Source organism: Stigmatopora argus, chromosome 21 (genome assembly GCF_051989625.1).
Source record: "Stigmatopora argus isolate UIUO_Sarg chromosome 21, RoL_Sarg_1.0, whole genome shotgun sequence".
Lineage (NCBI taxonomy): Eukaryota > Metazoa > Chordata > Actinopteri > Syngnathiformes > Syngnathidae > Stigmatopora > Stigmatopora argus.
In genome coordinates this window covers 8,800,901-8,814,133 of record NC_135407.1, presented here as the reverse complement: position 1 = coordinate 8,814,133, position 13,233 = coordinate 8,800,901, and the positions used below count along the sequence as shown (strand labels likewise).

The window sequence follows — 13,233 nt, the reverse complement described above, 5'->3', positions numbered from 1 at the left end:
TGAGATGTGTAACACTTCTCTTAATTTCTTGTCATCATTGTCAACATAATTAGTAAAGTATATATCAATTATTTTGGCCCCCTAGAATTTTTAATAATACAATTGAAACTAAAGGAAAATGTGGTGATTGGGGGCAAAAACATAGCCACATTTCCAGTCAAATTTGGGTCAGTAGAGTGTGCTTTTGCAATGTACTAATGATCAATAATATGTTATTAACACAGCAGTACAGTACTATATACTGTAGTACGTAACATTACTGGGCACTAGTACTGTAGTACATCCATAATATATGCAGTACGGATGTTGTGTTGTTCCAAAACAACTCTTCCCAACACTACTGTAGTAGTAGTAGTATTTGAACTTCCCATTTAAATGCTTCCTTTGTGGAATAGAGAAGGAATTCCAACAATTACTATTGTGCTGCTAAGTTATATTTTGTCTTGCTTTTGTAAAGTCTGTTTTTGTACATGATTGTATTGTAATAAAAAAGTACTACTGTATTTGTAAGTTGTTCACTGCCGAAACAGGTGTAGAATGTAGTTTTACAAAAGATGTGTTGTAGTCAGTAAGATAGAAAAACATCAATTAAAAGTGGGCTCTTGTGTTTTGAATGTCACTTGTTAAAAGGTCAAATTAATTACAATCATTTCAAAATATGTAGAAAATATATTCCAATAAAATTTAATTTAATTCGGTTTCAACAAATAAAGAGTAAAAAAAATCAAAAAGGATGTGTTGTAGTCAGTAAAATAGAAAAAACATCAATTAGAAGTGAGCTGTTGTGTTTTGAATGTCACTAGCTAAAAGGCTAATTAAAATAATTTAAAATTATTGCAATAAAATTTTTACCAAATTCGATTTCAACTAATTAATGAAGAGTAAACCAAATCAAAGGGAAGAAATACAAATTAACACGATATAAAGCGATAACATTAATTTCTGTAAAGATCAAAAAGAAAATAAGACTGAAATAAAAACAAACAATACATTTTGTCACAAAATAGATTAAAAAAGAAAAATACAGTCCCATTGACGGCGATAGACGTCATTTGATCATTACTAAAGTAAATAATCGCTACCAACTCTTCTAGTTAAAATGGACTGAAACGTTGAGGATGAAGATTGTTGTTGATTGAAAAAAATATATATAAATATCTCAGGTGGGTGAGTGGTTAGCGTGTCGGCCTCACAGTGGGGGTCCTGGGTTTAAATCCAGGTCGGTCCACCTGTGTGGAGTTTGCCTGTTCTCCCCGGGCCTTCGTGGGTTTTCTCCAGGTACTCCGGTTTCCTCCCACATTCCAAAGACATCCATGGTAGGCTGATTGGACACTCTTAATTGCGCCTAGGTGAACGTGAGTGGTTGTTTGTCTCATTGTGCCCTGTGATTGGCTGGCCACCTATTCAGGGTGTCCCCCGCCTCTGGCCTGAAGTCAGCTTGGATAGGCTCCAGCACCCCCCGCGACCCTAGTGAGGATAAAGCAGTTCAGAAAATGAAATTTAAAAAAAATCAATAAATAATAAAGGAGGGCGGGTGGGAAACAGCTAATCCAAACCCAGCCCCTTTATTGAATTTTAATGGGATGTTCCAGCTCTGTGACTGCGTTTTTTTCCCCCTTCTCTCAGTCAGAAGTGACTGTCGCTTTAAGACAAGCATCTCCGGTTGCCTGATTGATTTCATATTCACAGACGTGTCGGTGGAGGAACCTTGTTAGAAACACACAGGAGAGAAAGAGAGCGAGAAAGGATACGCAACGCGATCCAGGAGAGGAGCACACAGCTCTGGTTATCACTGCTCTTGAAGATGATGGCATCTTGAGGATGCCTAAGAATTAAAGGTCATTTTGAGGGGATTTTTTGGCACATTAATCTGCATTGGTGACAACGGCATCATAAGATAAGAGAGGAATGTCGGAAAAACACGGTAAGATCACGTGTTCATTGAACTGCGCGTTTTTTTTGCTGCGTACTTGCAAAGTAATGGCATATCTGTTTTTTTTTAATTAGAAAAATTCAGCATCCCTTGTAAATGTGCGCATTTTTAGCCTACACGATGCGTGGGTGCCACCCTCCTCTTGCGGCCTTAAATTACTCCTGAGCGGCAATTATCACAATTCATTTAAATGTATTATGTCTAATATTATTGTTCCATCATAGTATCCACGATTAATAACCCAATTTGGGCATGATGTGGGCGCCCGGCCTGCCATAATGATGTGATGAATTTTTATTTATTTTTATTTTTCCTTTTTCCCAACCGCTTTATCCTCACTAGGGTTTCGGGGGTGCTGGAGCCCATCCCAGCTGCCTTCGGCCATGAGGGGGTGGACTCCCTGAATTGGTGGGCAGCCAATCGCAGGGCACAAAGAGATAATTAAACATTCACGCTCACACTCATACCTAGGGGCAATTTAGAGTGTCCAATCAGCCTACCATGCATGTCTTTGGAATGTGGGAAGGAACCGGAGTACCCGGAGAAAACCCCACACAGGCCCGGGAGAACACGCAGACTCCGCACAAGTGGTCCGATCTGGATTTGAACCCAGGACCCCCACTGTGAGGCCGACGTGCTAACCATTAAGCCGCCGGGCCGCCCACGATGTGATGAATGTGAATATTAAATAAAGAATCACGTCATTGGTGGAAATGAAATGCGTGGTCAGTTCGTTAAAGGATGCAACTCCTCCCACATAATTTTGATTTCTGCTTTCACTGGTGTTGAATAGTAATTTTTCATTTGGGGAATTTAAATATTATTTAACATTATTGATCATTGGCTACTTGTGGTAAAACACTGGTATCCCCCACATGATCAACAAATCAATGGACGTGCGAAAACAAGATGATTATATATCTCATCCCATCTAGTGGAAGAGTATGTTATTGCTCATTTACAATATTTTTTCAAATTTGTTTTCAAATTTTCATTTTATTTATGTGCATTATAATCATTTTAATGCACATTGTTCTGTAGTGGAAACCCAAATAACTTAAAATGTTCACTCTTTGTCCCTTTAAGCCAATATAATCTTTTAGGGAATAAGGCAACAATTTGTCAGGATTCGCCTCATGAGATTTTAATGACAAAAATAATCATATAAACACAATAAACACGGGGACCAAAATGGCGACTGAACTGGGGGAGACGCACACCGACAAAGAGGTAAAAGCATGACTTACGTGACGGGAAAAACATGAGACACAACTTAATACTCCCACACCAGACATGTCAGACACAGGGGTTTAAATACACACACACGGGCTGATTACCAATCACACTTACCTGGCCACATAAGGTAAGGGTAGCCCAGAGGGACACAAGAGGCGAAACGCATACAATCACCTGAACACGCACACATCCACGCAAAACCCCAACAAAATGTGACACAATTTGTTTGCACCTTGATCTGGGAATCTCTGTCTTCTCCAGTTCAATCACGTTGGATGGTGAACGTTGATGGAGAACCATTTTTATGTCCATTCAGACCGTGACCGGACGTTTCGTCGAAAGACGTTTGGTCCCCGGACGTTTGGCCGAGCGGACGTTTGGCCGAGCGGACGTTTGGCCGAGCGGACGTTTGGCCGAGCGGACGTTTGGCCGAGCGGACGTTTGGCCGAGCGGACGTTTGGCCGAGCGGACGTTTGGCCGAGCGGACGTTTGGCCGAGCGGACGTTTGGCCGAGCGGACGTTTGGCCGAGCGGACGTTTGGCCGAGCGGACGTTTGGCCGAGCGGACGTTTGGCAGAACGGACGTTTGGCAAAACGGACAAGTAATAAAACTTGTATTAGATTTCATTAGATTGCACCAGTGTGCCTGACCCAAATGTTGTGACCAAAAATAGATTTTAATTAAAGTCGGAGTTTGCTGTGTTGAAACTGCAACGGACCACAAGCCATTTCTCTATTCAAAATGATTCAAAATTATTACATTCCATAGTTTTGATACAGTAAATAGACACACCAAATTATGTCTACCTTCAACAAAACATCAGTTCTAACATTGCAATTCTAAGCTGATATATGCACTGAGAAGTGTGTTATTAAACATTTAGCATTTATGTCTTAAATGTTATATTGAGCATTGTACAATCATTTATAACCCAAAAAGGAGTAATAAACATACCAATACTTCACTGTGCTGCTTGGGTAAATTAGCAAGATGATCGTTTATGAGACTTTTGGCAGACTGTAATAAAGGTGCTCATAACATAGTTTTTTTTTAAATTAGAATTAAAAGACCCTCAGTCATAAGCATGCCTCATGAAATACTTATTTTTTAACGTGTCCGCATGTACGCATGCGTGCTTCAGATATAGTTGAAGGAGGACTGTTATGTAAAGTTGGTCCCTGAGCACAAGTCGTCATCCTTCATCACTCAGCTGTTCAGCTCTCTGTCCCTTCAAGACCTCCCATGTCGCCCCCCTTATTTCTATTCTAAACAGTCTGTTGGCTTTGCCTCTATTTAAACATATCATTCCCACCATCACGGGATCACAAAAAGAGGCGTGTTTTGGCTGAAAATCCTGGATGAATGCTCATGAAATGAAAAAAATTGGTGCGGATGTCAATCAATGTCATCATTAGCAGACAGAATTATTCCTGCTGGGAAATATCATGGCCATTTTACCTTTATGGGTCTCATTTGATGTCATTCTTTCAGATGTATGCTGAAAAAGGGTACTCGGACGTTTGGTCGCCCGGATGTTTGGTCGCCTGGACGTTTGGTCGCCCGGACATTTGGTCGCCCGGACGTTTGGTCGCCGGACGTTTGGTCGCCGGACATTTGACAACATGACAGAGAGTTTACTGTTGAAACCAGCTCTCAAAATTATATTCATGAGAGAGAGTTTAATATCTAAATATCTACTGTTGAAACCAGCTCTCAAAATTATATTCACCCGGGCGACCAAACGTCCGGCGACCAAACGTCCGGCGACCAAACGTCCGGGCGACCAAATGTCCGGGCGACCAAACGTCCAGGCGACCAAACATCCGGGCGACCAAACGTCCGGGCGACCAAACGTCCGGCGACCAAACGTAAGCAGGCAAACGTTTTGAGACGCATACACGGAGCTCCTAATGGGGGGACTTTAGGTTTTTACGTGTGTTTGTGGGAGTGTTTTATTCATTCATAGAAAAGAATTTAGCGTTCTCACTGTTTCCTTCATACCGTCTTCAATCCCAGGCCTCGACGACTACAGCCGTCAGACAATGCAGCCCCCTCCGTACATCCCTGGCCCGGAAGATCCAAATGTCGCACAGCACCCCAACGTGCCACCTTCTGCCCAACCAAGCTATCCCCCACCACTTCCGCCGCCAGGCTCAGAGGGTTACCCTCCAGAGACTCAGTTTCACTATAACCCCATAGGACCCCCAGGGGGCCCACAAGGCTACACCGTCCAGACTCAGGGCCCAGGAGGAACTATGCCTCATCCTCCAGTGGGATACCTCCAGCCCGGGTACCCTCTTCAGCTGCAACCATGCACCGCTTATGTTCCTGTCTACCCCATGGCGTCAGTGAGTCATATTTAAATCACATAACCGTTTTAGAGTCATTGATAAAATGTAGACTGGGTTATTCATTTTCAAACTTTCAAACTAAACAACCTTCTAAAAAGGCAATTTTGAATAACTGTTTGCAATTTAATGAAGGGCGGCCAGGTGAATGAGTGGTTCGCCGTGACTGGACGTTTCGTCGAAAGACATTTGGTCCCCGGACGTTTGGTCGACTGGACGTTTGGTCGACCGGACGTTTGGTAGAACGGACGTTTGGTAGAACGGACGTTTGGTAGAACGGACGTTTGGTCGCCGGGTTCGCTTGCTGTCAAATTATGAGAGTTTACTGTTGATATTTTGATATTAGATATTTAGATATTAAACTCACTATCTCTCTATCTCTCATGATTATAATTTTGAGAGCTGGTTTCAACAGTAACAATCCGGCGCCCAAACGTCTGTTCTACCAAACGTTCATTCTACCAAACGTCCGTTCTACCAAACGTCCGTTCGACCAAACGTCCGGTCGACCAAACGTCCGGTCGACCAAACGTCCGGTCGACCAAACGTCCGGTCGACCAAACGTCCGGTCGACCAAACGTCTTTCGACGAAACGTCCGAGTACCGTGGTTCGCGCTTCAGCCTCAAAGTGGTCAAATGAATTAAAATAATTTACAATTATATGGAAAATATATTGCAATTTTTTTTTTTACCTAATTTGATTTCAACAAATTAATGAAGAGTAAACCAAATCAAAGGGGATAAATACAAATTAAAACGATCTAAAGTGATAAAATTAATTTGTATGAAGATCAAAAAGAAAATAAGACTGTGAAATAAAAACAAATAATACATTTTGTCACAAAATAGATTAAAAAGAAAAATACAGTCCCATTGACGGGGATGGACGTCATTTGATCATAACTAAAGTAAATAATCGCCTCCAACCCTTCTAGTCAAAATGGACTGAAACGTTGAGGATGAAGAATGTTGTTGATTGAAGAAAAAAAATTATGTAAATATCTCAGAAAGGTGGCCCGGCGGTTGAGTGGTTAGCGCGTCGGCCTGACAGTGGGGGTCCTGGGTTCAAATCCAGGTCGGTCCACCTGTGTTGAGTTTGCCTGTTCTCCCCGGGCCTGCATGGGTTTTCTCCGGGTACTCCAGTTTCCTCTCACATTCCAAAGACATGCATAGTAGGCTGATTGGACACTCTAAATTGCCCCTAGGTATAAATGTGAGCCTGAATGTTGAATTGTCTCCTTGTACCCTGCGATTGGCTGGCCACCAATTCAGGGTGTTCTCTGCCTCTGGCCTGAAGTCAGCTGGGATAGGCTCCAGCACCCCCGCGACACTAGTGAGGAAAAAGCGGTTCAGAAAATGAAATGAGATGAGAATTTAATGACGCCTATTTTCTATTAAAGGGCCAGCCCTACATGCCTGCAACAGGAGGCCACCCACCGATGCCTCCGGGTCAGATTCACCCCATGCAGATTCCGCCCAACATCACCTTAATGGATCGCCGGCCACCACATGACTACCTACCAATCGCTGTGCTCACCACAGTGTGCTGCTTTTGGCCTACTGGGATTATTGCCATCTTCAAAGCAGTGCAGGTATCTTTCTATTTGTCTGTCTGTATTTTATACATCGAAGGCTGTAACAACTACTAATGGAAAAAATCGCTAATTAAAATTGTTGCCAACCAATTTGATTAACGATGATCGCTGCTGTACTAAAAAAATCAAGGTGGAGGAATGGGTCGTACATATTTTTCAAGTCAAGTCAGAGTCAAAGGCCTTTATTGTCATTATACAACAACTGCGTATAACGAAATTAGTGGTGCTACTCCTGGCTCCAGCACCCCACGTGACCCTAATGAGGATAAAGTGGTTCAGAAAATGAGATGAGAGGTGAGACTCCACAAAGTGCGTGTTTCCCAATAAAAACATAAATAAGTAATTTTTAAAAAGTCACGTCCGGGCAAGATAATAGAATATTCTGAAATATTGCACATTATGTTTTGCATAGTACTAGTTAGCAGTATACACCTGATTGTTGCTTTCAATCTGCCATCAATCAAAATGTGGATATGCCAACTTTCCTCTGTTTGAATTAACTTTAAATTTGTCATCATGCAGCCTAATGATGCCAAATGACGCCTGATGACTTCATCTGGTTGCAAGAAAGTTGTTGCAAGTGCATTAAGGGTATTGTCTATAGTCGATGATCTGTAGATCACAGTGTTCCACAGAATGTATTTTTTTTATTCAGTTCATTTATATTCTTTTTATTAGTGGTGCTACATTCTTGGTTTGTAGAAAAGCTGGTAAATTTTTGTTTAAAGAAAATAATAATAATAATAATAATAATAATAATAATAATCGGACATAGGCCATGTCGTCATTACCACAACACAAAAAGCCTACTTGTCATCACACGCAGAAACTGCGTGTGACGAAATTGATGGTGCTTCTCCATAAGCTACGTTTAATCGGCAAAAGACCTAAATAAGTGTAAGTTACGGACTTGTAATTTGACATTCCGCTGTTGTATATACCATTATATATATATATATATATATATATATATATATATATATATATATATATATATATATATATATATATATATATATATATATATATATATATATATATATATATATATATGGTATATATACCAGTATAGATCGATGATTATTAGGCAGGCCGATTATCGGCACCTAGATTTGGCAATTTCACGCATATCGATATCAGACTTTTTTAAATCTGTCCGGCCAATATGAAGAAATCAATATAAACTGGGTTATTTCAGTTCATGTATGTCACAGCTGCTCAATGAGAGATCTTTTATTTCTAACATATTAAGACTTGACGCAACTATGGTTCAATTCGGCGCACTTTGTTGGTTATCAGACTCGTCTCAGCTGCCCTCCCTCCGAACTCAGTGCTGAGTGAGCCCCCCGGACAACACACTAATGCAAATTTGAGGAGTTTAAGAGCAGCAAAACAGCTATCTCTCACCTAGCGTTGGTGTGTTAACGTGCAAGCACGCACTTACAAATGCAACGCTTTACAAATAGAGTTGAATTGTACATTGGCGGTTATGCAACATACACAAGTTGTAAGAATTTTCAATATATTTCTTAAATATATGGGTAGAATAGATCATTTTGACTAGGTCATTTCTTTAGTATATCAACACATTTTTGTTGGTTATAATAATGCTCAATGAAGTTCAGGGGTTGCATTTTTCATTTTTTACACTAATTTTTACACTTTTACTGCAAATGAATACCGTGGCAAATATTGGGTATCGGCCTCCTTTAACTACTAATAATAAGTATCGGTTCTGAAAAACGATATTGGTCGATCTCTACATACGAGTACAGTGGTTCCTCGACATACGATCATAATCCGTTCCGAGACTGAGATCGTATGTCAAGCTTTTCGTGACTCGAGCGAACGTTTCCCATTGAAATGAATTGAAAACAAATTAATTCGTTCCAACCCTCTGAAAAAACACCAAAAAGAGGATATTGGATTGGAAAAAATGTTTTATTTCTTCTAATTCGCCATATATTGACAAAGTAATAAATAACGAGTGGTTTAATAGTAATAAAATGTGTTTAATAGATGTAAAATTAGACGCATTTTGCGGAGGGGAGAGACAACGACACACACGGAGGCGGGGGGGTGGTGGGGATGTTCGGGGGCGACTTTATCCACGGCACTCGTAAACGAACAAACAAATTTAAATTAACTTGGATAAATATATACAGACACACTCAAACATACGTTTAATGTAACTTTACACAAAACTGAATTCTAGTTTTGTCTTAATCTTTTGTTACATTCATTTTCTGGGTTAGCGGTTTGCCACGTCTCCACGCTCACGTTTGCTATCGATGGACAGTTTGCTGTTGTATTGCCTTCAAAATATTCCGAAAATGATGCACACAAATGTCCTCACAATAGGATAACGCACGACCAATTGCCAACGAGAAATTGTCTTGAAAGAACGATCGTGGGAACTTCTTTCATTAGAAAGAATAACAGGAAATGCAATAGCTGAGCTTCCCACGTATTGATTGTGGGTAATGAAGTTTTATTCTGAGAAAGGGTGCCATTGCCTATAGGTGTTGTGTGCACGAGTATACTTCATTACCCAGAAAGCCCTCTTTTTGCCCGCGCATGCGCGTTGTGCTTTTCTTGGCCGAAACTCGTCTGAATAAATCGTTCAGTCCTCGTAGATATAGTAGTTATACACGAAAGAGATGCGGCACAAAAGACAGTGCGTTACAATGATAAACAGCCTCTCATGTCATGGCCACCTGGCTTGGTCGCATCTCAAAATTTTAATTGCATCGCGAGCATGTTGTATGACTAGCATGTTGTATCATGAGGTACCACTGTAATTGACCATTTATATCAGCACTTTGCTTTCAGAGAAAAATGTCACGCAGCAGCACTTTTTAGAATTTTGAATTACCATAATTTTTCCGATTTTTTTCTGTTTCATACTCAGAACCTTTTTTTAACTAAACAATTGTTTTATGTACCTAGAACAGTAGGGAGGTAAAAAAAAATATTGGAAGGAAGTAACCATTCATTTTGGCTTCATTTTTACTTAAAACATGCCTAAAACATTTCAACTTGTTTATTATTTATTACTAATATTAAATTGTTAATTTGTATGAGTTGCCACTCTACATCCATCCTATCTCAATGCATATGCAACAGCAGCAGACTGTGCATGCCCACATGCACTAAACAGATACATTACATAACAGCGCCATTTAGGGGGCAACTGGAGGGGATGCTTTCTTTCTATTTTTTTTTCCGGTGGCCTTGCTCACTCAGCTCAGTTGGCTTTGAGTTGAGTTGAGCTGACAAGGCCTGGGCCTGACTTTGCTATGTAGATGAAGTGGCGAGTGGCCTCTTTCTTTCTGAACGCTCGGTGACATCGATCTGTTTGTGTTTTTGCTGCTCCCCACTCGTGCATCTTCTTGTTACATAATATTCAAATGTACGTTCCTATGGAGAACTCTTTTAGCATTCGTCCTTGTACATTTATTTCTCATCGCTCTTGAGACAATCCAGGAGACTAGTAGAAAACATTGACATTTTGCCACTATTTGTGCCACTTTTGTCTTGCAAGTGCTGGTAATGGTATATACGTATATCTCCTTTCTATATGGTGGAAGAACCACCTTGTTTGAGTAATTCTGGGGTCAAGGGTTCGATCCCAGGTGGGTCCTCACTGTGTGGAGTTTGCATGTTTTCCCTGGGCCCGTGTGGGTTTTCTCCGGGTCATCCCCAAAACATCCATGATAGGCTGGTTGAACACTCTGAATTGCCATTGTGTATGGGTGTGAGTGAGCATGAATGGTTGTCCATCTCATCGTGCCCTACGATTGGCTGGGCATGATTCAGGGTGTCCCCCGCCTGGTGCCTGTAGTTGTCTGGGATGGGCTGTAGCAACCCGCACGACCCTTAACCAGTTCAGAAAATGAATGAATTACCAAAAACGTATATGAACGATTCATTTCTTCAAGTTTATAGTTACTAGGTACCAGTGGTGGGCCGTCAGGGCCTTCAAGGCCTTCTCTGCTGGCCTAAGAAATATCTGAATCATATATTATATTTTGTCCATCAATACTTATTAGATAATTCCAAATTGTCTGTCAGCTTCCTTTCATTGCTTTTCCCCCTGGTTGCACTGCTTCCAGATGTGTGTTTTCGTATTGAAGCATTTAACCAATCACATTTCAGCCATTATTTGTTGCCAGGGTCAGAAATCTGCCTCAAGGCCTTCACAATCAGTTCTGCAGGCTCTGCTGCATTAAACAAGCATCGATAAGACTGTTGCTTTAACCAATCAGATTTCGAGTTGGCAACACCACAATGCCTTCTTGCAGGCTAGTGGCTAGTGATTAGCCAGAGCTACCAAACTGTATTTGGAGCAGGCTGCACAAGCAAATATATTGTGTTGATTTAAAGCCATTTTCAAGACGGACTATGCCAGAAATACGACAGGACAGGCTCGACTTTCAGCATTAGCTTCGATGGCGATAGAAAAGAGGGAAGATAGAAAGGAGGATGGATATTGTGTACAGTTAAAAAGGATTTTGGGTGAGTAAAATATGGCTATATTCCGAAATAATATTTCAATTGCGGGCCAAGTTCTGATATCTGAAAAGCTCCAGTGTTTGTATTTAATTTCCAGTGTTTGTATTTAATCACTAAATGCTGCTAGGAAGTGGATTTTACCCCATTTTAGTGCAATTTTTGCTGTTTCGCGTATGGACGGATATGGACGTATCGACGTTCATCGCTATCGTTTTCCCGGGGAAATGATACTCCGGGTCTGGTTCTGATGTCTAAAAAGCTCCAGTATTTGTATTTAATCAATAAATGCTGTTTTCGGCTGGATTTTACCCCATTTTCGGGCAATGTTTACCGGTACGCCATTGACGTTCATCGCTGTCTTTTCCCGGGAAAATCACCCCCCGGCCCGGTTGTAATGTCTGAAAATCTCCAGTATTTGTATTTAATCATTAAATGCTGCTAGGAAGTGGATTTTACCCCATCTTTGTGCATTGATTTATTGATTATTTTTTATGTGTCGCAGCTCTAGCTGCAGTAGAGGTTTTATAGCCATAAAATAGTTTTTGAGGGTTGGATTGATTCGTTGAAGGCGCTACGAGAAAATGCACGGACCGCCACTGCTAGGTACGGATAATCCTAGAATCTGGATCCCTGACATTCCATTTTATCCCTCCTTGTTTAGGTACGTACAGCTATCGCCAGAGGGGACATGGTGACGGCAGAGATCGCTTCCCGCGAGGCCCGCAACTTCTCTTTCATCACCCTGGCCGTCGGCATCGCCTCCATTGTGCTATGCACCATCCTCACCGTGGTAGTCATTATCGCCTCGCAGCATCACGACGACGACTAGGAGCCGTAGCGAGACGGGGGGGAGGAGCAGGCAATGTGAAACATCAGCTTAGATAATCACATGGAAACAGGAGCACTGATGACATGCACTGCTACTACACACAACCACATGACCAATCACGCTGCCATCGTCCAAACATATGGCCAGCCAAAACAACCAATTCCGCAGGATGTCCAAAATGCCAAATACAAACTGTTATCCTAATATTTATATTGCGCCACATTCATTTGTGTCATAGTAGCAGTGACACGAAGATATCCATGTCACAAAAATACAGTATATGAATATTTAACTAAATATAAGGAGAATATTTACAGTATAGGAGTATTTTGCGGTGTAGATAACTGTCATGTTGGAACAATGTGCTGCTATTGTATTTTTGATGATACACTTGTGTCGTGACCGGACGTTTGGTCGCCGGACGTTTGGTCGGCGGACGTTTGGTCGGCGGACGTTTGGTCGGCGGACGTTTGGTCGGCGGACGTTTGGTCGGCGGACGTTTGGTCGCCGGACGTTTGGTCGACCGGACGTTTGGTCGACGGACGTGTGGTCGCCGGACGTTTGGTCGCCCGGACGTTTGGTCGCCCGGACGTTTGGTCGCCCGGGCGTTTGGTCGGCGGACGTTTGGTCGGCGGACGTTTGGTCGCCCGGACGTTTGGTCGCCCGGACATTTGGTCGGCGGACGTTTGGTCGACGGGACGTTTGGTCGACGGACGTTTGGTCGCCGGACGTTTGGTCACCGGATGTTTGGTCGCCGGACGTTTGGTCGCCGGACGT

At 41.9% G+C, this 13,233-nt stretch overlaps 1 protein-coding gene across 1 annotated transcript; it reads left to right on the top strand.

The window, feature by feature from the left end:
• Nucleotides 1-1,617: 1,617 nt before the first annotated feature.
• Nucleotides 1,618-12,946, top strand: prrt1 (proline-rich transmembrane protein 1). The gene is made up of 4 exons (XM_077590639.1): nucleotides 1,618-1,924; nucleotides 5,186-5,517; nucleotides 6,918-7,109; nucleotides 12,289-12,946. The coding sequence occupies exons 1-4, from the start codon at nucleotides 1,909-1,911 to the stop codon at nucleotides 12,454-12,456; spliced, it is 708 nt and encodes a 235-aa protein (XP_077446765.1). The 5' UTR covers nucleotides 1,618-1,908; the 3' UTR covers nucleotides 12,457-12,946.
• The last annotated feature ends 287 nt before the right edge of the window (nucleotides 12,947-13,233 follow it).